Source organism: Pseudopodoces humilis, chromosome 1 (genome assembly GCF_049639895.1).
Source record: "Pseudopodoces humilis isolate 2021_Gansu_Grassland_sample_001 chromosome 1, ASM4963989v1, whole genome shotgun sequence".
Lineage (NCBI taxonomy): Eukaryota > Metazoa > Chordata > Aves > Passeriformes > Paridae > Pseudopodoces > Pseudopodoces humilis.
The window spans coordinates 4,224,210-4,247,598 of NC_142200.1; the positions used below are offsets into that span (position 1 = coordinate 4,224,210).

At 38.2% G+C, this 23,389-nt stretch overlaps 1 protein-coding gene across 3 annotated transcripts in view; it reads left to right on the plus strand.

Annotated features, from left to right (window-relative positions):
- Positions 1–23,389, plus strand: part of TRAPPC9 (trafficking protein particle complex subunit 9) — a 441,139-nt gene that overhangs the window by 127,292 nt on the left and 290,458 nt on the right. For all 3 annotated transcript variants that reach the window (XM_014257635.2, XM_005516888.3, XM_014257640.2), the window contains one exon: positions 15,466–15,608. In XM_014257635.2, the coding sequence (XP_014113110.1) occupies positions 15,466–15,608 (143 nt within the window). The remainder of the gene's footprint in view (positions 1–15,465; positions 15,609–23,389) is intronic.

Consider the following 23,389-nt stretch of genomic DNA (forward strand, 5'->3'; position numbering starts at 1 on the left):
GGAGACTGCCCACAAAAGCATCTTCCTGATCCACACAAACCAAGTCCTGAAAGTGTCCCCATAAAGTCTCATGGTGGATTATCACCAAGGTGAACTGATTGAAAAAGTGTAAGAGTATAGTGGATTGTCTGATAATAAGTCTGATTTTTATTTACAAAGCTTTAAGAATTCTGCTCTGTTTTCTATTTATTTGTTTTTAAATGGCACCAGTCCTCAGAATATTATAGCTTCTAGTGGATGGGAAAAGAGGATGATAGGAGACAGAAGTCCAGATGATTCTGTTCTAAAACTGGTCTGACTTCAGGTCCCAATGTAATATTGTGGTTCATATTATCCTGTGTTATTTTAAACTTGGATGTTTTCTTTTTAACATTTTGAGCTTACTGCAGTTACCTTGGCACAAGTGTATTATCAAATATTTGTAATATTACATGTATGTCTAATAAATTTCATTTTTCAGAACTCATTAGAGTTTCTTGTCTTCTTTGGAAAAGTTAATTTCCTTTTTTGAAAACCATTTAGCTTCTTTTTCTTTCTGACATGGGTTGAATGCAGGTGGGTTGCCTTAGGCAAACAATTACCAATCAACCCTCAAGCAGAGAACTTAGGAGTAATTTACAGTTTTCCTGTATTAAAGCTGTGATGATGATATATTTAAACTGATTTCTTGTGTGTCTTTATTTCAATAGGAAAAAGTTATGCTCCTGCTACCTAGTAAAAATAGTTCATAAGTTGCCAAACAGATTGTTTACCATTTGGTATGATAAAATTAAAATCCTAGAGATGGACAAGAACAACTTGATTCTTTATAATCTTATTATTTTTTTTTAAAGCAGGGCGTGACACTTATCATGTAGATGCAGGAATATGGAGTCAAGTATTGATGCTTTCACTCTTGATTGACTTTTAAAAGCAACTTTTGGCTGCTGTTTTTCTTCTGTTAATGAGGGTGTTTGTTATTGCCAAACAGTTCCTGATTTTTAAATTATACAATTTCTGACTGTGTTCTAATCATTGAGCTTAAAAAAAGGGGAGTGGGCATTGAAGGAATTCTGTATGGCTGAAATGATGCATTTTCACTCTTTATAAACAAATCTAATTTCTAAAATTTCTAAAAAAATCTAATTTTAATGTAATTACTCCTGTCAAAGAAACCCAACAAAACAAACAAAAAAAACCAAAAAAAACCCACACAAGAAACCCCAAAGCACCAAAAAACCCCAAACAAACAAAAGAAAAAAATAATTTAAATTAAATAAAGGCTCATCATTCTGGTTAAGTAAAATTGAATTAGGAAATAAAATTGCTGTTCTATCATAATTCTTTTAATTGTCTTTTTCCCCTACTCTCTTTTTTTTTTTTTTTCTGAAAATTTAGTACTCTATACAAATATTTCAAGAATAGGAGACTGTGTTTCTTTTGACTACTGACTATTGTGTAATTGCTGGGGATCATACCAAAAATTATTCCTGCCTTTTAGCTGGTGTAGCTGTAAATGGGAAGCATTAACACCTCTCTGTTTTTTACAATGTAGATACATTAACTTGCCTTTTGGTGAAATGATTTCTAACAAAGCCAGTATTTTACTAAGATTTAGGAAAATTATTTTATAAGGAGTTCTTTTTAATTTTACAGAAATCACAATGTTTGCATTAATAACATTTTTAGTTATGTTAAAATTAAAAAAAAAAAGTCAATTTCAGGATGAAGTAGAAGTATTATGGTGTTGTTTAGTAGAGTAACCCATTAAACATGTATTCTTAGCATCATAATTCTGTAGGAATAGGTAGCTAGAGCATGTCAGTACATTGTCTGACCAAGAGTGCACCAGGATTGTTGAGTTGCAGCTCTAAATAGTTGTATACAAATAGAATTTTTGTTTTTCTTTTTCTAGATTAAAACAAGCTGTCAAATTTATTTAAATTTTTGTTTGTTTTCCTCAGTCAGTCATTTGTTCAAAATAAGGTAAAGACAAAAGCCACACATGGCATCAGTTGTATGGTAAAGAATATTCAATGTATGTTTATCATAAATATAAACATAGAAGCTGTTCAGGATCAGCACTCCTCCCAGTTTTCTGGTGTTGATTGTATTTTCCCATTGTGCTCTTTTTTCTGCAGTGCTTAATGGGTGGTCAAGTGGAATTCACTGAATAAGGGTGGCTTTTGCTTAGGATTTAATCGAGTATGAGTAACAGTTGGAAAATGCATGATTATGTTTTAAACCTCTGAAGTTATGAGTCACTGTTTGGGAGTTTCCTGCTGCATATTTATGAAGTGCTCAGAGATGACTCAGTGTGTTTTTTAAGTAAGCATTTGTAATCATTTGAAGTGTGTGCTAACCACTTGGGTTGGGAATCATGTCAGAATCCTTAATAAAATCAAAATAGTGGTTTAAACATCAGGTACCAGCTCCCTCCCTCCCTCCCTCCCTCCCTTTTGTAGGACAGTCAGTTATTTTTAAAGCATTATTGAACTGTGTGAAGAATACAGATGTGTGAGTAGTGGCAGCTTGAAAAACAGGAATGGTTCAAGTATTGTCTGAGCTCATGCTCCAAAATCAGCAACGAACACTTGCTACAGAATCATCAAATTGTCACTGACAAGTCCTTCATAAATCTGTATTTCTGAGAGAGTATTTTGTTACACCTCTCATTTGCTTTGTGACCTTTGTCTCTGGAAAATTTTTCTGTTTTTTTTGGTCACATCACAGAATTTAAGGTGTATTCTCAGCCTTCAGGAATCCTCAGTGCAGGTGGGACTGGAGCCAGCCAGCACAGGCTTTGTCCACCTGGCTGAATTTTGCCAAAATGGGGTCAGCAAAGAGTGGAAATTAATTTTAGTGTCATATTTATGTCTGATTCATACCTGCAATTATTTTTCTTATGTTAATGAAGAACTAAGTCCAGATTCCCTGACCTGAGGGGAAAGTTTTGAGGGAATCACATACAGTGAGTTTATAGGAGCACTGAGTGTGTTTTAATGGTGTGACTGAAGGCTTGGTTGCTTGGCAGATGGACTTTCAAAGAGCCTGCCCAGGGAAAGAAGAAAGATAACATTAGTGTGGAAAGTGTTGCTGTTCTGCAACTCAAAGAACTGGCATTTCTAGCCAGACTAGAAGACAGATTTAATTTCTGAAGTCTTAGTTCTTAAAAACTAATTTCACTATTTTCTTATTCTGTTGGTTTTGATCATTGTATTAAGGAGTAGGAATTTGCACTATTCATTCCATATTAAACTCATTAAATCAGTGATAAATTTAGTTCAGTAACTTTAGTGATTTTAAAAGTGACTGTGCTACTGGAGCATCTGTTTCCAACCCAAGTAGCAGCTGAAAAATCTGAAGTGCTCAGTCTCTCATATTTATGTGTTAATGTCTGTGCTGAATAAACAGATCTATAGATTAAGTTGTTCAAGCATTCCTCTTTTAAAGCCCCTTTCTTCATTTGATTCTGCTTTTGAAAATTCACTAATTGGGCTTATCCCTTCTAATCAGAGGAATTCCTGAAAAAATTAGGATTGTTTAAACCAAGAATTCCAAAGAGCTCTCATGTAAAAATCAGATCAGTTCCAAGAATATTTTATATAATTGAATTTGTTTTTCTGATTTGCTGGATGCATTGTTTCTTTTAAAGATACTTATTGAAGAGGAGGATTTTTATGTTTCAGGTTGTGAGTATAATTTTTTTATAATGTCAAGGGAGCTGGGTTCTTCAAGAGTGTTTTGAACAGTGAGTGGATTTGATACCTTCATGAAATTATTTGTATGGGATGGATCTCTGTGATGTAAAACAGAAACTCTGGACCTGTGTAAGACCTTAAGCCCATAAGGGGAGGGCATGTGATTCTTCCTTCTTAGTCTGAAATATTATTTTCATATTCTCTGGTGGTTCAAAAGTTTGTAACTTTGACAAGTTAAGCTGTATGTTGCCATTGGAGAAGCAGAGCAATTAGCAGTTACTTTACACTTACTGTTGGTAAATATGGTAAAACCAGAAATGAAAATGCAGAGTTAATTATAAAGTACATATGTTGGGGTACTGTTGAAATGGGTTTTCTTAATGAAGGGCAGCATCATGGAAATAAATCTGCCTGAGTTCTTTGAAGCTTGTTCAGAGCTCCTGAACAAAGAGGAAATCATTGATATTGCTCACGTGATTTCTAAAACACTCCCAGAGACTGACAAAAAGCTCTTTGAGAGAGGTGAGTATGCTGTGAGATGAAAGTGAAGGTCCCATCCTGAGTTGAGCTGGTCAAGGTAGGTTAAGTGGCCCATTTACACACTGCAGGGTGGTCTCCTGCCCAATTCCCTGGGATTGTGTTGTGCCTGTGCTTGCTCATAAAGGATCTGGGCATTAGGGTGATTAGGAATGTGCCAAAGATCATCAAGGTTAGCAAACATGAAAAGCAGCTCTTAGGGTTACAGGCTTACCCTGCAGCAGGGGTGGGTTGTTAAAGTTTGAGGTGAAGATCAGCACTGTGCATGGTAAGTTAATGCACATGAAGAAAGTGGAGTCTTAATTCCAAATGCACAGCGATGGACTCTGAATTAATTCAACCTTCGCAGTGCAGGGTAGAGATTTTAGAAGCATGACATGCTCTACAAAGGCAAGTAGAATATTAGGAATAGAATATTAGAAAGTAATGGAACAGAGAACAAACCAAGAAGTTTTTTCTTTACCTCTGTTTGTGTGCAATCTTACCTTCTTTTCTCACAAAGGACATGGTGGAAGAAGAAGAAACAGGGAAGGGCTGTGTTGAGGAAGAGTGAAACAGTATAGAAATATCTGGCATAAAAAACAAAACTGAATAACTTTGTGATGTTACCCAAGGACTTGAGGTTGTTGCATATGAGCCTATTCAGGATTCGTGGTGTTGCTTTGGTGGGAAGGTTGGAGGAGGACTCACCCTCACGTTTGCAGACCTTAGCAGTTTTGTAGAACTTTGTAAAAAGTCTCACTTGGTAAACTGAGAATATTTTCTGAGAGGTAATGTTTGTTTGCTGAGCAGCAAGGTGTGGTATAGAGCCATTAATGAAAGCCCTGTGCTCGCTCTCTCTGAGTGAGAGGGGACCTGCCTGTGAATGAGCACCAGCACTGAGCAGAGGCATCAGTCCCAGCTGGGCAGTCACTTCTTCAGCACTTTCTTCTGTTTTTTCCTGAAGTTCTGTCTGAGTTGTGACTGGGTTTATGTTATTTTGTTTATGGTTTCATGAGATGTGTGGTTTTTATGCTGGAGATGTATCTTTGTTATGCCCATATCTTGGTTCTACCTCTCAGTGGGGTGTGCCTTTAGTGAGAAGGGATCTGCCAGGACTCTGACTAGAGGGTGAAATGAGCAAGTTTCAGTGAGGAAATACATGCAGTGGTGCTGCTGTACACCCAGCATGTTCTTAGCCATTGCTGGGAGAACCAGGTGGTCTCAGAGAAATTTCCCCTTGGAAGGGTATGTGTATCTCTGATGATTTCTTCATCAACATGCGTCCCTGCATTTATTCTCTCTTCCTACCTTGCTACTTCAGAGTCAGGGCAGGATTTATCCAAAGCAGTGTGGGCAGCTGGTCAAGGGAGGGGATTGTTCCCCTCTGCTCCAGTCAGACCCCATCTGCAGTGCTGTGTCCAGCTCTGGGGTCCTAGCACAGGAAGGCCATGGAGCTGTTGGAGCAAGGCCAGAGGAGGCACCAAGATGATGGGAGGGATGGAGCAGCTCTGCTGTGAGGAAAGACTGAGAACTGGGATTATTCAGCCTGGAAAAGAGACAGCTTTGGGATGACTTCATTGTGGCCTTCCAGTACCTGTGGGGAGCCAACAGGAAAGATGGAGAGAGACTGCAAGGGCCTGGCTTCAAACTGAAAGAGAGTAGTCTTGGTTAAGATAAAAGCAAAAACATCTTTTACTATGAGGATGGTGAGGCCTTGGTACAGGTTGCCCAGAGATACTGTGGCTGTCCCATCCCAGAAGTGTTCCAGGCCAAAGTGGATGGGGCTCTGAGCAAATAGGTTTAGTGAAAGGTGTCCCCCCATGCCAGGGGTGTTAGAGTGAGATGGTCTTTAAGGTCACTTCCAACTGGTGCCATTCTATGATTCTGTGATTTCAGAATCAGAGAAGCTTTTAAGGAACGTGTGTTCTGACTTGCCCCTCCATTCCTTCTCAGCCTCCAAGACCAGCATGCAGGGCTGCCTTGTTCCCTAGCACATTTTTCTAACAGATTCTGCAGTTTAGTGTCAGCAGACGGAAAACTCTCCATGGGAATGTTACACATAAAAGTTACTTCTGTTTAAATTATTTTTAATCTCTCATCTGTATCTCAGCCAAGAGCAAGATGCTGTGATAGCTGTGGTCAGCAGTGCTAGGGACCCAAGCTGAGGGAGGTAAAACCTCTGAGGCAGCTGAGAATGGGCATCAGCCCCTTGGGCATCCAGCTGCAATATTGGGACCCAGGAGGTCTGGATGCAATTTGTCTTTAATTAAAGAAGGCAGAATTCTGTGATTAACAACAAAAATAATTATGTATTTCCTGAAAATTTCCAGAGGGGATCGAAACTCTAGGAGGGAATATTGTCCAGGGGAATTATGCTGTGTATTCCTGTCTTCTGTCTCTAGAAACTAACAACTTGTATTCCAGTTAAAAAATGCACACAAAATCACTTGTGAATGTGTGGCTGCAATAGTCAATTAGGAAGTGCAGAGTTTAATGAGAGATGAATGCTCTTCAGTACAAGATTGCTGGATATTATATTTTGTCTGTCAGCCTGTGTATCTGTTTGTCAGAGCGACCTTTGATTCACCCTATTTGTTAATGCGGAATGACTACACCAGGCCTGCCTTTAAACTTAATATTATTCTGCTCACATCTCCATTCTCATTATAAACATGGCTATTTTTAGCCTGCACAGATTCAGAATATGCCTTGTAAGCTTAAGGGGGATTTATTGAGCTCCTGTGTGTATTCACTAGAGATTCCTTGTTGAAGCTTACTGATTTAGGATTGGGGAGGGGTAAAATGTACTATTTAATTCCCAGCATATGCCTGCAGGAGCTATATTTAGCTTCAGCTACTTTTCATTGCCATTGTGCTATTTTTACTAAGAGATGCAGCACTTTCATTGTTCAGGAGTTTAACTAGACAGAAATGTGGATGGATGAACTCCATAAACTCTGCTGTGGTGCAGAATTGCTGCTGAAAGTCTGTGTGGGTGCGCTGGGGGCACTTGAGTAACACTGCAGCAGAGCCCCACACAATGGGCACTTCCTTCACTAAACCAGGTGTGTAAAGTCACCTGGTTAACACTGGTGCAAAAAATTACATTTAATTGTGTGTTAGACTGATAGAGAAGCTCAACAGGAGTGACAATGTGGGCTTTGTATTTGTACATGTAAAGGTCTGACTTGCTGCAGAGGCACAATTTATTTAATTGCTTAATCAGTTGTTAAGAATTTTATCCTGGCTTTTGTAGTTGTCATGTGTATTTTTAATGGAATACAAAGAGAAAAATTAGCATGGAGAGTGCATGCTGCAGTTGGGTCCAGGAGAATGACTACATATGCACTACAAGACCATTACATATGCATATCCTTTTTATAATGCATGTATCAGGGCTCCTGCTATCTATTACTGCACTGTTTGGTGCTGTAAGGAACAATATCTGCAGGGAGAGTCTCCTTTTCTTGCTTGGGGAAAATTAGGAATTCTACCTTGATCAATGAAGTATTCCAGTGGATTCAGATTTGCTTCAGGATTGGCATGCAAAGGAAAGTATAGGTGCTTCCTTGTGTGCTTCTCTTTAAAAACAGGATTTATGTTTTAGCAAAAAAAAGGAGGACAGTCATATGATCTATGAAAATGCAAAAAACCTTAAAAGACATTTTGTGTATCAGAAAATCAGACAAGTTAGCCATGAGTGAAGACACTGATACTATCCAGTGAGAGTGCAATGAATAAATTTCTTTCAGTGGAGCAAATGGATCTCTTCCTCCCAATCTCAAGTCCATGGTTGGACTCAATGATCTTGGAAGTCTTTTCCAACCTCAGTGAATCTATGATTCTATGATATTGCCATACACTTCTCCCACCAATTATTTTAATGTAAAAATTCAATTTATTATATAATTTCCCTTTTTAAAAAATAATAATGAGGTAGTGTTTTCTACAGGCAGAAAACTCCATAAATACTTGTTGAGGTGTCCAAATTCTTATTTTCATTTTCTACATGGACCTTTCTTGGGCTTCCTTAGACAATAAAGACATCAGAGGGAACTTAGAATTAGAGAGAAATTGTTTTCAATTTTGAAATAATACCTTGAATTAACCCTTGTGAGGTATAAAGTCTTGTAAAGTCTCCTCATAACAACTGCTAAACTCTTCTTCTCCTCCCAAATGTCCTTTCAATACCAGAATTTCAAGTAAAGGAAGGTCTGAGTGTGAATTCTTGCAGGGAAGAAACTTTGAGTATATCAAGATCAAGTACTTCAGGACTGAGTTCAGCAGCAAGATTTGGATCCAGAGACTCCATGCTAAGGAGTTGTGTGTATCCCAAAACCACAGATTCCAGCAGTGCTGTTCTTTCCTTGGGGATGAATAAAGACATGATGCTACTGTCATTTAACTGGATGATTTTTTTTCCTATTATATTGGAGATTTTTGTCCTCCCAAGGAGAATTATAGAACTTGAAGGCAGCCAGAAATGTGTCTGCTTTTCCTTTTTAAGTGTGGGAGTGGTTTTGTTTTTTTGGTTTTTTTTTCCTTTTATCCTCCCAAGAACAAGTGGGCAGGAGGATATTCAGCCCATGGACATAGAGGCACCACCTGCTTCTCCCAACACTGTTGTTAAGCCTCATTCTTTTTTACACAAAATCATCCTTTAAGCATCTTTTTCAATACATACTTTATTCTTTATCAGGTTACCACTTGGAACCATGGGCTGTAGACTCAGTGATGAGAGGAAGAAGCAAAAATAACAGGTGTTATTAACAGGTGTTATTTTGTTAGACCATTGTAAATAAAGCTCAAGAAAATGCTAATCTATTAATTTTGATAGCCAGATGAATAAATAGGCAGAGCTGTGTGCATTTCCAAATGCCAGGACTGAGTTTTGAGCTCAGTGCTAAACATAGACACAATCCTTGTGTTCACAAATCGTACAAAGTGGAGGCTTGATGTATTTGAGTCTCATCTTCCTTGGTTTCAGCTATTTAGGCATCTCCATCTCCTTCCCAATGTTCCCTTTTTGGCCTTTTCCTTAAGGAAAAAGATTCAGCTGTGTCCCATGCCCTGTGTTTGTGTCTGAAATGTGTTGCTGGACCAGCATATCCCACGTGCTTGGATTAAAAGCTCGCAGCTTGCAGGACTGGACCTTTTTGAAGTTGATCCAGTACTGCACATTTTTGGGGCCATCTCTGCTGTTTTCAGGAGCTTGAACATTGCCAGGGTCACCTGCTGCCCCTGAAAAGAGTGTGGTTAATTGGAGAAACTCACTTTCTCCTTGTTACTGCCAGATCATTTAATTAGTTACAGCTAGGCAGCTGAAATTCCTGATCCATGGTTTAGTTACACAAAGCTCTTTAAAGATTTTAAGCATTCCACACAGTAGCAGAAATGGAGAAACTGATTTTGTTGAGACAGATCCTATGGTGCCTTTTGTGAGATGGATCTGATGAAGTAGCACATTTTTATTTCTCTTTTTTTTACTGATGAAGATTTTACTGATTGTTGGTCAGAGTTGAGTATGGGAGTGGAATGGTCAGAGAAGAGGAATGAGGGAGGGAGGCAGAGAGAACTTAACAAAATTGAGGTTTATAGTAAGTTTAAGGAAAAAATCCCACACCCAAAGCAGAAAACACAAAGGCAACAGGTGAGAAAAGGGGCTAAAGTAAGAAAAAATGGCTGAACACTCAGGAATGTGTGGAACCAGTGCTGCTATTGGGAATTTGGGTGAGAAGCAGATCAGGATCAGAACTGGATTTAAGAATAAATCATGTTTACAGTTAGGTAAATAATGTGTATTTTTCTTCTAAAGAAAGGTGTACTTGAAGGTTACACACCTAGAATAAATTATTTTTCAAATTTTAAGCCTTAATCGCAAAAGAGATTATACTCATTAATGGGAATTGTGTTCTAGAAGCCATTCAGAAGCTGAAATGGAAAGATTGTATTCTGAATTTATATTGTTTTGAGTCTGGTCTTCATGCTGATTTGTTTTGCCCTCACTTTTAGTTTTTAAGTGTTACAAGTTTAAGGAGTCTGTAGTGCTATAGTCTGGTAGTTCTTTAGTCACTGCAGTCAGCATCTGCAGTTCCTCGGGAGCTCGAGTGCCTGTAGCACTGACATTTCCTTTTCTATCAAGTTCTGAGATCTACTTAGTGCCATTTTTTCTATAAGGGAATTTAGAAAAGACCTGCAAACACAGTGTATGTGAGCCTCGCTCACAAATTATGGTTTGTTAATTTAATTACGGAAAACACCAATAATACTTCAAAAATTATGTTTGCGTTTGGAAAAGAATCGAGGACAAAATATTGCTTGGCTCTCTTACACACAAAGAGAGGGATATGGTGCTGCAGTCTGCAACCTCAGGATCTCGTCCAGGAAGCAGCAGGATTCTGGGGACCAGCATGAAACACCAACGAGACGGGCTCCCGTTCATGAAACCATTTATTCAGCATAGGCACAAACTCAGGTCCAGAACAGAGAGCTCTGAACAGAGGCACAGCAGGGGTTTTTTGAGGGACAGAACTCTTGAGGGTCCCCACCTTTGAGGGTGGAGCTCAGGGTCAGGGACCAGTAGAAACACACCAAGGGAGAACCCCCCAGGGACTCAAACCCAATCAGAACACCTGGGCTGCCCTTCACAAGGGGTTTGGGGTGGGACAATGGAACTCTTTGTCTCCCCTGAGGCTGCTGCCACAATATGGGGGGATGGAATACTCTAAGAAAAAAAAAATATAACAACAACAGAATCTTCTGGTTCTTCCAATACCAAGATGCACACAGGGATGAAGTCAATTATTGCCAGTAAAATTGTTTAGCGATAAAGAAGCAAAGAATAACAAAATAAATTGACCAAGCAAAATAAGTGATGTAGGAATTCTACCCAGGAGCTTCTGACCAACTGTTTCCAAGCTGGTAAATTTTACAAACCCCAAAATTAAGATGTATAAAAGTAATTTTCATCAGAAATGAGGAAAGTAAATTAATATTTTATTGTTTACTCATTTACAATACATTATTATACATTTGAGTTTCCTGAGTACTAATTCATGCACTGTGTGTCATTCTCACTGTTGGTGGTTTCTTTGCTGATTATTTCTAATTTTTCTGTTCAACAGTTTTTAAAAGCTTTTTTTACAACTTGTTTTTTAATTTATTTTTTTTCAGAAAATGATATTTTAAATGCTTTTCATATATTGAAGGATTTTTTCTTTAAAAAAGGGTCTGATTATGACAGTTGCTATTATTAAATTAAGCTGGTGCTTTGTGTTCTTCTATGGAAGTTTTATTTTCCTTTACATAGAGCATCTAATGATTACATCTCTGCAGGTGGACCCTTATATACTTGATTTATATCTCCTTAATATGCTCTTGGTCTAAGACAAATTCTTGAGCTAAAATAGTGTTATTTGCCACACAGAACTTTGAGCACTTTTTTTGGGGGTGAATTTTCTTAAGTCTGGTATTCAGTCAACCATCCCTCAGTTGAGAGCAAGCAGAGGGAAGGAGCTAAGCACCACATTTCACTTGCCAGCACAAGAAATGCCCTTCACACAGCTTTTCCCCCATTCATTTCTCTATTTCTTTTGTCATTGCCTGTTCTAGAGTTTTCTGTTCTCAGTAATGTTCCAGTTTCTGCATGAGCAGCAATAATCTGTAGAATTAGACGGAAATTCTCTTTAGATTTGATTCTCTGCTTCTGCGTAGGAAGTACTGTGGTAGTAATTCAGTAGAAATACTTGCTCTGAGCTGTGGATCGCAATGGAATTGGCAATTAAAAATCAGTATTAAAGGTGTTGCTGCTCAGAGTCACCAGTCAGGTGTTGGCAGGTGGGTTTGACTGTTTCCAGTGAGTGAGGAAACTTTAGTGCCCAATGGTTTGCTTTTCATTTGTGGCATCAAACCTCAGTTCCTTTTTAACTTTGCTTTAAATTCTATTATGAGAGAACAAACTGGTGCCAGCTCTATGCCAAAAATACTTTGAGGACAAAATGCATATGAAACCAAACCAGCAATTTTTGATAGTTTATCTTCAGAATATTTCTGGTAGGTGTCATTGATAGTGGGTGCTGTTGGTTAAGAATCTTTCATTTGGAACTTAGATGCAGAAACATTTTTGTTTCATTTTCTTCATCAATAGAAGGAAGGACCAATGAAATCATAAAAAATTGATCAAGCCAAAGCCATCACAGTAAATATTTACTGTTGGGTTCCCAGAATGGACCTCTGCCTTAAAAACAAGAATCCCCCAAAGTCCACAGGTTTCTGAGTTTCAGATGTGTTCAACAGTTATCAATAGGCTTCTTGCCCTGCCTGCCCTGAGAGCCTGGTGTACTCCCTCCTTCTTTCCTTTTGTTTTTATGGATCATCTGCAGGCAGAATAATGTTCACAGGGACACCCTGCCATCTCATTTTCAGTCTGCAGTGATGCAATTTGGAGAGATCTGAGGGATGCTATTGGGATTTGTAAGGATGAAGAGACTCTGCAGCTCAGGCTGTGATTTCTGTAGGTTTAACAAGGAGTCAGGATACAACATTATTTAAACTGGGGGCTGTGGCATTTGGGCCATTCTCTGCAGGTGCTGTGGGAGAGAGTGGTAAATTATTTTAAATGTGTAGGTTTATGAAAGTGTAGGGTTTGTTTTTTTTTCTACCATAGAGATAGAAAATCAATCTTTCATGTTATTGGTGAAGTAATTTTTGTGGTTTTAAAGGAGATTGAATTTTCTTGTTGTTGTGGGTTTCTTAAAATATTTTTTTCTGTTCATACTACATTAATCATAAGCAATAAAACTTTTTCTAACCACCTGAAGGCTCCTGAAAAAAATAAATTTCCTTCAGTCATGCTTCTACCCTACACATCCATCTACAGTCCTGATGTAAAGTCTGCCTGATATTTTTTTCTTTGTGGGCACATGCACATTCATAGACTGCTGCAAATCATCATGGCCAGAAAAAGAACAGAGGTTTTGTGTGTTCTGCAGTTCTCAGAATGTCTTGTGTTTAATATGCCCAGTTAGATCTTACATTTGGGGTGAGAAGGGATGTCCTGCTGCTCACTGGATTAAGAGAAGATGGTTGGGTTTCCTTTCCCCTATTCTCTCCAGTGGGATTTCAGGAGACACAGCATAACCAGCAGGATTTCTCCCACAAATTCCTCACTGCAGCAGGGACCAAGATTATGATGGTACCCTTAAACTCTCCTGCTCATCAATGGCACATAATGGTTGTATTTTAAACCTTTTTCCTGGAGATTTTTCACTTGGTCTAGGATGGAAAGAAGTCTGAATCAGGTACAGTGATGCTCTGTGACCTTTCCAGCTGAAATGTGTTTACCTGTAATGACATGGGGCTGTGCCTGCTAAAGAAGCTCTGTGCCATGGTCCTGTGTAGAGTGAACCATGGAGCTTTTCCCAGCAGGACACTGTGAGCATGACAGCAATAATTCAGAACATGCACGGAGTTCTCACCATGCCCTAATTGAAATTGAAGTCCATTCTCACATTACAACATGAATAGTGTCAGATCCTGGTACTTACAGAGCCTGGCTCTGATTTTTATGAAATGGTCCAGCTGGTTAATTAGGATGAAGTATGTTTTGAATGGGTTTGTACTTTTTTATTTTTGTGTTTAATATTGATTAGCTCTCCTGACATAACATAAACTTGAGTTCATTAACTACAAATTAGGAATTGACATAAACAGAGTAGATGGGTATGTCCAGAGTGCCCAGTGAAGGGCTTTATTTGTATTGTAAGGTGATTCTCATGAATTTTAATGAAACTAAATTAAGAATTAAAATTAGTCCACTTAAAAGCAAGTTGGAAATAGGCAGAACAGTTAAGTGCATACATGCAGCAGAACATTAAACTCTTGATTTTGGTATTCTTTAAATCAATGGATTGTGGTTATTTTAAGAAAATGATTCTATCTTGGTTTCTTTTCCTTCAGCCAGGCTTGCAAACAGAATGGCATCAAACAGAAAAGAGGTTTTTTTGTAAGTTGGAAAATCCTTAGATTGTTCCTTAGAGCTCATGAAAAAAAATAACAGGTCTCATAATTTTTTTTGTAAATCTTCAGTTGAAAGGCAGAGTGCTTTTACCTATCTGAGGCTTGTCTGATAAATAGTTTTGCTTTCCTGGATAAGTTGTTGACTTGAGGTTTGGCATTTTTTGTCTTTTTTTTTTTTTTTTATAAAGAATGAGCTAAAAGCCAAACAAAGGTGAAATTGATGTGGTTTCTAAAGACTTTTAAGAAATGTTTGTCCTGTATCTGTCATTCCAGGTACAGGCTCCAGCATAATATGTGATTGTACTACTCCAGAATTATATGTGTGTCCATCTTAGGGTGGAGGGCTGGCACTGCCTCTGTCCTTGCTCTGAGATGTGGCAGCAGCAGCTGCCTGAGGACCAGAATAAAAACTGAGAAGAAAAAAAAATCCAGTGATATCTCCCAAATTCTCACCTTGTTTCTAGCAAATCGTATTTCAGGAACATATTGAAAGAAGAGGTGGTGAATAATCTCTTTGGATCAATCAAAGGATTGTTCTGAGCTGGAACACTGATGATGACATGAGGACTGTTCTGGAAAGCTTCTCCCATGCTGTTGATTGAGGGGAGAGACACAAAGCCCCAGATTTCCTCACAGAAGTAAAGGGTCAGTGCTGCTGAGAGCAATGAGTGCATAAAGCTCATGCTAGAGAATCATCTTCATTTTTAATATTTACTAACCAGCCATTTCCTATAAAATGAACACAAAGACAAGGTGCATGCAATTAGGTGTTGTTCCAATCTGTTAGTTCATGGACATGAGAGTCAGTTTGCAGTGACTTGTTGAGAGACCAGATCCTTTTAGATTTGTATAATCTTTATCTGCTCCCAAATTTTGAAGCTTTTCCATTTGATTTTGAAGATAGTGAAGTGGTGAATATTTTTCAGGAGTATGAAAGGGTGCAGCATTTAATAAACCCTAACTCTTTTAAGAACCTCTTTTCATTTTTTCGATGTTGAATGTCATATAGAGAGGAATTATGTGAAGGGAAGTCCAGGTGACTTTGTGCTGCACTTCTTAGTTTTCAAAAGGATTAGGCAACTGTTTGCCTAAGCTGCAGTTTTTTGTTAGGTTGCCTTTTTTCCCAAAATAACAGAGTGGATGGGTTAGGAAAACAAATTTGCAAATCACTTCTGTGGCCTAATTTAACTGAACTTGTGAAATGCACAGTAGTGAAAAATAGCTAACAAGGACTTTTTTATTCCTCTAGACACTGGAAGCCATTTTGAACTTCAAGTACTCTGGTGGACCAGGACATGCTGAAGGATATTACAGGAACCTTGCCCTGGGCCTCCACGTGGAGGTGGAGCCCTCTGTTTTCTTCACCCGCATCAGTACCCTGCCAGCAACCAGGTGAGCCTTGCCCTGACTTGAAATCTCACTCTTTGTCTCTGTTTTATTGAATATAACTTGAAGACCATATTGGAAACATTTTTAATAATATCAGCAACATGTAGGTAAAGAATTAAATGAAGAAATTTTCAAGATTGCTCATTTAGGAGTTTATTGATGCAACTCACATGCATTCAACAGCTTCTGAGGTTCAGGCGTTTTCTCATGATGATGTATTTTAGCAGGGACAGGATATCTCGTGTTTGTTGTACAATTTGATGACAATTTTCTGTATCTCTTCACACCCAGTTTTGGTGTGTTGTGCATTACAGAGTTTGGTATTTTTATAACAGAATCTTACTGAAAATGCACGTGTGATTGTTGTCATGAATAAATTGTGACCAGACTCTCCTTTGCTGCTTGTTTTCTCTTGTAAACCACAGAGTAGTTTCAAATGTCATAACGAGTATTAAAAATCAAGGGAGCACTTGATGGTGATCAGATGCTGTGATCATGAAAATCTGTTTGAATTAATTTTATCAGCCACTGAATACATTAATAATTAGTAATTAATGCCTTAATAATTAATAGTATTATTGTAAAAACCCTCTATGCACTGTGGGTGCAAGAATTATGTTTGATTAAATTCTGAGATTATTTCATTGCAGTTATGTATGCAACACTAGTAATAATAATAATAATAATAATAATAATAATAATTATAATAAGTTGAGAGGGAACTTAATTGATCCAAGAGATTCCTACTGGGCCTGGGACCCTTTCATGACAGACTTCAGAAATTTTAAGATGGACAAGAAGGAAATGCCAGTCTAGGAGATACTGGGTCAAAGGAAAGAATTGAGTCAGCAGTATAATACCATGACAGAAATGTCCAAGGGTAGATGGACAGCCTGTGGCAGCAACATAGCCTGAAAAACAGGGCTGTCAGCAGAAGAGTTAAAGCATCAAGGAAAGTTTTAGGCTTGAACATGAAGAAAAGTTGGAGATTCTGGAACAAAAAGAGTGATAAGATGTGATTTTTTGCTAAAACATATGTTTAAAGCAACTTCTGTTCCTGCTGAAGGGAATATGATTGACAAGGGAGTGGAGTTTTTAATCATGACACTGCCAAGAGGGATGGAATTCTACTTTTCCCCACAGGTGATACAGCAAATAATGACCTTTGCAGAGAGCAAGGGAATTTTAAGTAAGGCAAAGATACTGAAATGCTGCAATAGTTTTTTAAGAAAATGTTCAAACATAAGAGAAACAAGATTATTTTTAATGAGTCATTTGTGTCCAGCTCTTATAAAATCATATGGCTCTATTAGCAAGCAAGTTTCTTGAGCATTTTGCTGCTTGAAAGTGTAACATAACATGGTTTTATTATTTTAGGAATTGCTCAAGTGAAGCAAATTTAATGCTGCTTGGCAAAGTCAGAGCATGATATCTGGAACAACTGTTTGCAAAATTCTGTGCCCCTTTTAATGTTGTTCAGTTTCATCCCTGCAATAGCACCTTCTTCAGCCTTTGTAAGGTTTTCAAGATGGAATAACTGATCTCTCTTGAACAACCTGGAAGTACCACAGCATCAGCTAAAAATAGTTTTCAAGAAGACTCATTATACTGGTTAAAATAATCAGATTTTATTTATTGTTTGAATGCACAGTCTCCTCCATTCAGTGTCAAAAAAGCTCTCCATACTCTCAAAATGTGTATTTTTAATGGACAGACTGCTCTGTCGTTCACTGCAATTCCTTATAGTTACGGGATGGATTGAGGGTGAAGCTGCCAACCTTCCATAAAAGCTTCAAACACAACCTGATGCTTTTATTTGACTCTCCCTTGTTGGGATGTTGGCTTTTTGTGCTCAGCTGCCCAGCTGTGTTTTGTGTAGCCCAAGGTTATCCCACCCCTGCTTTGTCAATCTTCTCTCTGGAGTTCATGATGTGGGGCAAGCATTTAACCCTGAATTTTTCACAAATAGATGGAGGTGCTAATTCAAAGGCAGAGTTTCTGTGTTAGCAGGGCACAGTTTCCCACATGGAGTGGCAGCTGGTGCTATATTTAGTGGCTCCAATTCAGCCAAGTGCTTCAGCTCATGTTGTGTGTGTTTGCTTCACCCTTTGCCTGTTCATCACACGGATCAGCAGTTAAGTCAGTGGAAACTTTCAGTGGTTTGCTGATTGGAGATGTAGTTAAAGATGTGGCTGCTTTTAAAGGTGCCTAAAAGCTTTACCGAGTTGGAGAAAAGAGACTGTAATATTTACATTTCTCTCAGAAATGTTTTCTTGCCAAACCTGTCAAAAAGGTTTTTTGTTTTCTTTTTTTTTTTTTTGTTACTTTAGGGATATATTGTTTTCTAAGTCATGAATGCATTTTGGTGTTCTTATCTCTTACTTCTCTTACTGCTTGTTCCATGTTATTGGCTTTAGTGATCTGTAACACTGCTCCTATACTCTTGTGCATCCCTGTGCAGGTTCTCCATCAGAAGGAGAAGTCATGGCACTTGATATTATAATTTAGAATAATTATAAAATGATTATTTTATAAATATAAATGGCAGAAATGGCAGAAATGTGTATCCCAATCTGCTAAGGATAACTGTTCATCATTAAAGGAAACAAAATTTGTTTTTTTACTGTTGACATCTCTGCCAATATCTGAGACACAATGACAGCAAATTATAAGTTTGGAGTTTTTTTACTTTTGCTTGCTCTGGTAAAAACTCAAATCTGATTTCCTTTTGGTTTACAACTGAGACTTCATTGCTTAAGTACTGTCTGAGGTGCTGAGCTATTTCTGTTTACTCATTACAAGAAATTGTATTTTATAATTTACCTCCTTAGCTGTCATTTCAGAATGGAAGTTATCATTGCTTTCATTATCTGGATCAAATTTTTTCATTTTCTTTTTCATTTTATTGTTTTTATTTTACATTTTTGCCTCCACAAAAGTAAGGAACATTAGCTTATTACCTCCTGGGCTTAAAAAGTCAAAGCAAACTAAAAAAAACTTTGAGCATTGATTATTCCCTTAGGCCTTTAGCGAAAAAACCTCAGGAAAAATGTTAATGAATAACACTTCATCCCCCATTGTAACATAAAGATTATGGTTTATGTAAAAGTCTTCCAAACTTAATTAGTATTTCTTCTATTTAACTGCTTGAGCAGAAATGCATGGGAAATGTCACTGAAACAACTGGGGATTTTGGGCTTTTTAAATATCTAAGCAAAATTATATCTTCCACTCATGCAAAAGCTCCTGCCTCATGGGGAGAAGGTTCATTAACCACACCTCAAATATATCTTCAGTTAAGTTTAATCATGACAACAGATCCTTTTAACCTTTGTCTGTGCTGTTCTATGGGATGTTGAGAGCAGTTGGATACAGCTCTTGTCATGCTGCAGTGCCTGATCTGCTGCCTGGTTCTAGATCAGATCCCTGCTCTCCCCACACCCAGCTCTGGATCAGATCTCTGCTCTCCCCACACCCAGTTCTAGATCAGATCTCTGCTCTCCCCACACCCAGTTCTAGATCAGATCCCTGCTCTCCCCACACCCAGTTCTAGATCAGATCTCTGCTCTCCCCAAACCCAGTTCTGGATCAGATCCCTGCTCTCCCCACACCCAGCTCTGGATCAGATCTCTGCTCTCCCCAAACCCAGTTCTGGATCAGATCCCTGCTCTCCCCACACCCAGCTCTGGATCAGATCTCTCCTTTTGGGACAGAGGATGTTCTGTCAGTGAAGGGCCTCCTCTGCTCCCTGGTCCTTCCCTGGGTGTCACCCCCTGCTCCCTCAGCTGCCTGGATCCAAAGGGGATGTCAGGGCAGCTTTGCGCTGGGCAAAATTCCCTCTGAGCATGTTCCCTGTGATCCTTGGATCTGCTTGTTCCCGTGTGCAGGGAGGGGACTGTCCCAGGAGGCATCAACAAGAATGCAGGAGTCTGAAGCAGCCCTGGAATGAGGTATAAGAGAGAAGGAATTAATGTTGAAAGTTCTCCCACTCTGTCCTGCAGCTCAATGAAATCTTGAAGGGCTTCAGGGATGTACTTGTTAAACCACTTATTTACCATAAAATGCAGATACATTTATGTAGTAAAATTGTACTAATTGTCTTCTGTAACTGGCCTTACCACGTTAATTGATTCCATCCCAGGGCTTAGCCCCAAAACACTGCTGTGCTTCCAGGCCTCCAAGCAGTGCAGTCACCAGCAGGTTCTAGGCTGCCAGTGGGGATCCCATGATCTGATCCCAGGCTGCCAGTGGAGATGGATTGCAAATGCTTCAGTGAAAGGAAACTTTCTATTGATAGTTTTGTGTGATTCTCCTCCTCATTTTGATATCCTGTTAGCTCTAAGCTAGTCTGCTGTTGAAACTTATCTAGGTTGTCTTGAACAATCTTCTTTATACCTGTTGTTTCTCTCAGATGTATTATCGGACAGTTTTCATGGGCACTGAATGTCCTTCCTTATTGCCTTTATAAAAGAGCATGAAAAATGCCAGAAAAAATACTGCAGGTCTGATAGAAATTAAAGTAACGTGCTCTGCACGCTGTGAGGGGCCTGTTGGTCTCCTTGTGTCCCTTGCCACTGTGCCATCAGTACAAAAGTGTCTTAAATAAGAGCCTACAAATGCCAGAAAATGTTGGTCTTGCTTACTACAAATGTGGTGAGACAGTCTGAATTTGTAGATGAAGTCAGTCCTCAGGGATGGTATGTTCGCTTTCAAGCAAAGTTGGGAATCCAGATATGTAATATTCTTACCTGTAGATTCTACAAATTCAAGATTATAAAGCAATTTTTTAATATTTAATTTTTTTTCTTGTGGGACAGAATGCTTTCCTTTCTATCTTAGGACCACCATACAGCTGCCAGGACATTGTTGGAATCCCAGGCACAGAAAATGTCCTTTTATCTGTGCTGGCAGACTTGGGCACTCGAGAGAATGCTAGGTTTAACTTAAGACCATGGAGAAAGCTTCTAAAACTGAGTGGAGAAGCTGGGAATCTGAATGTGTGAGTTAGATAGAATTATGTTAAGTCACTGGGTGAAAATTACAGAGTTTAGAGTTTGAGATATAGTAGTAAATAAAAGACAAGCTGGAGGTTCTAGGGCATTGGCTTATATTTGCCTTTCTTCTTCATGGTTTTGGGTGGTATTGCGTGATTGGCAGTGCAGAACATGGGTGTTTGGTTGTTGGGTTAATAGTAAAAATAAATTAGTTGGCATTTGATAATTGGATGGTTTATTCTTAAAAGGCCTTTTGGAAGAACCTGGAGTTGTCATTTGTAGATTGTTAGGTTAGTGTGTAGGAGTATTTACTGTCTGTAAAAATGTAATATTGATAAGGTAAAATAAACACCCTAAGTCCGAATGCAGAAACGGTCTCTCTTCTTGTCAATCCCAGTCCTGGGGAAAGGAACTGGACACTTCTACATTAGGTGCCCCAGAGACTTTTACAAGACACCAGCTGCAGATCTCTTCTGGCAAGTGCTGAGCCTTAGACTCTGTTCTTATGCTTAAACCAGAAGAAAAAAACAAAGGAATGGTACCTGGTCTGACACTGTTAAATTCAAAGTGCCAGTTCATCTAAGTGTAGGTTCAAAGTAATTTTCCTTTGTATTATTAATGTACATACTTAAATGATTTTGCTTTGTCCAGAAGGCATCAGTTCATAGCAGAGTTTGCAATGTGCTCCCTACTCTGAGGCTTCTCATTTCTGTATTTAAAGTTAGGATGCAGTCTTTCCAACTTGGTTTCACTGAGGGTTTGGAGACAGACAAATCTTGGCTATGGTGAGGGTTCTCAAGAACCTTAGTTGGGTGGGTAGAACTTCAGGGCTTAATGAAATCAGACATAATTTTTAGAATTTTCATTCCAGTTTCTAAGGCTGTCCCTATTTTCACTCCAATAAATTGCAACACATCAGGTTTGGATCAGAAATCCTGATTATTGTATGTTTACAAATTATAGAAGGGGAAGAGTAAACAACATTGTTTCTTCAGCTGTGCTCTAACAGGCTTTTTTGTTATATGATAAAAAGTTATGTAGTGGTTTCTGAAACCCTTGTTGGTTTTATATAGCCAGATTTTTAAATTAAGTGTTCACATTTGCTACAGTCAGAATGAGAATCAGTCACCTACTGATTGGCAGCTGCCTATAGTCTTCTCTTTCTTAGTATTTTGGTGTTCAAAATGTCATAGAGCTTTGAAAGGTGGAGGAAAACCTCTCTTGTTTGAGTGCTTGAAGAGCAAGATACTTAGTTTGGAGGAGGAGATGACCTGTTTAAATTGATATTTCTACATGGAGAAAATAATTAGTATTAATTAATTCATTAGTATGAAATTCACTGTTTTGTTAATGAAAAATATTAATAATAACAGTCAGGCAAATACAACTAAATAAAACAAATAAAGCTCTCATTTGGTACAATTAAACTAACAAATCATTAGGAAAATCTGTCAAGCAATGGATTTATATTAATGTTCACAGGAGTGGATGTCATCCCAAAATACTCCTTATTTGTACACTATTGAGCTCAATATAGATTCTACTGAGTGGTAACTCAACACATGGAAGGTTGCATCCAATAGTTAAATTATCTTGGTAATCAGAGGTATTTAACTTCTGCTAATGGTGTAACATTGCCGTAGGTTCATGAAAGAGCAGCAGAAAGTAGCTTGCAGATTGAGAGAATTGATTTTTGAGGTCCAGATGTTAAATATGTATGGTTTGACACATGAAGATGTGAGAACATAAATCTGAAAATATTTATAGATGTGCTGGGGATATTTAGCATAAGTTAAAAGGTTTACAACTGGGAGAAGTCAGATAAGGACGCTTCTTGGAATATGTGAAAAGACCTTTTGCCAGTAAGGTGGAGAAACTGACTTAATCATCTGAAGTTAGTATTGAGAAATGCATTTTTAGAGAATTTTTTTAAAAAAATAAATTGAAGAGACCCTACTGAAGTAACAATGGCATCAACAAAGGTGATGTAGATCATTGTTCTGCTGTGCTGCTCTTGGTTTTGGTCAGTGGATTTTGGAGGACATGGCTGTCATGTCACACCATTACCATCAGAGCTAAAGCTTCTCTTCCCTGTCTTTGTCCATCCTGTGTAGCAATGGCTGTTCAAATGAAACAGAAGGAAAAAAAAATATAGGGGAAAAAAAAAGTGGCTATGAAAATACTCCATGATTTCAGTTGATGGGAAAGTGAGATGAGTCAGGATGCAGAAAACTTGCTAACCCTCCTGAGAGTTTCTTGTTTAAAGTGACTTTTAAACTAAGCTGGAGACAGAGCTGCAGAGAGATTGTTCACTGAAGTGAGCCATCATTGCAGCTGCATTTGGGGTTTAATTCTGTGTTCAGTGTTACTGAAAAATATTCTCAGCTGTCATTTCAAGTAATCACAATCCTCCTGAAAGAGATTTCTAGATCACAGTGTCATTGTCACTTGCCTGAAGTTCCCATGGCCCCAGTTTTGTGACTGTTTTTGGAACCATAACTGGCATTGTAAGATTTTAAAAATACAGCATGATTCATTGTGCTGCTAACTTTTGCTTGTGCTATGTTCTCAGTTCTGCAGTAGATGATAACAGAAATTCATTTATACACTAAATTTCTAAGATACTGTTGAATTAACTAATTTTTCAATTAAAAAAAGATTTAATTGTTTTTTGATATTAGTATTGACTTAAATTTGTTATTCTGAGTTGTTCATATGATAAATCAATCTACAGAAAATGTTTCCTTCTAATTCTAGTTTTTACCTCTATAACCTTCTGCAGTTTTGTGT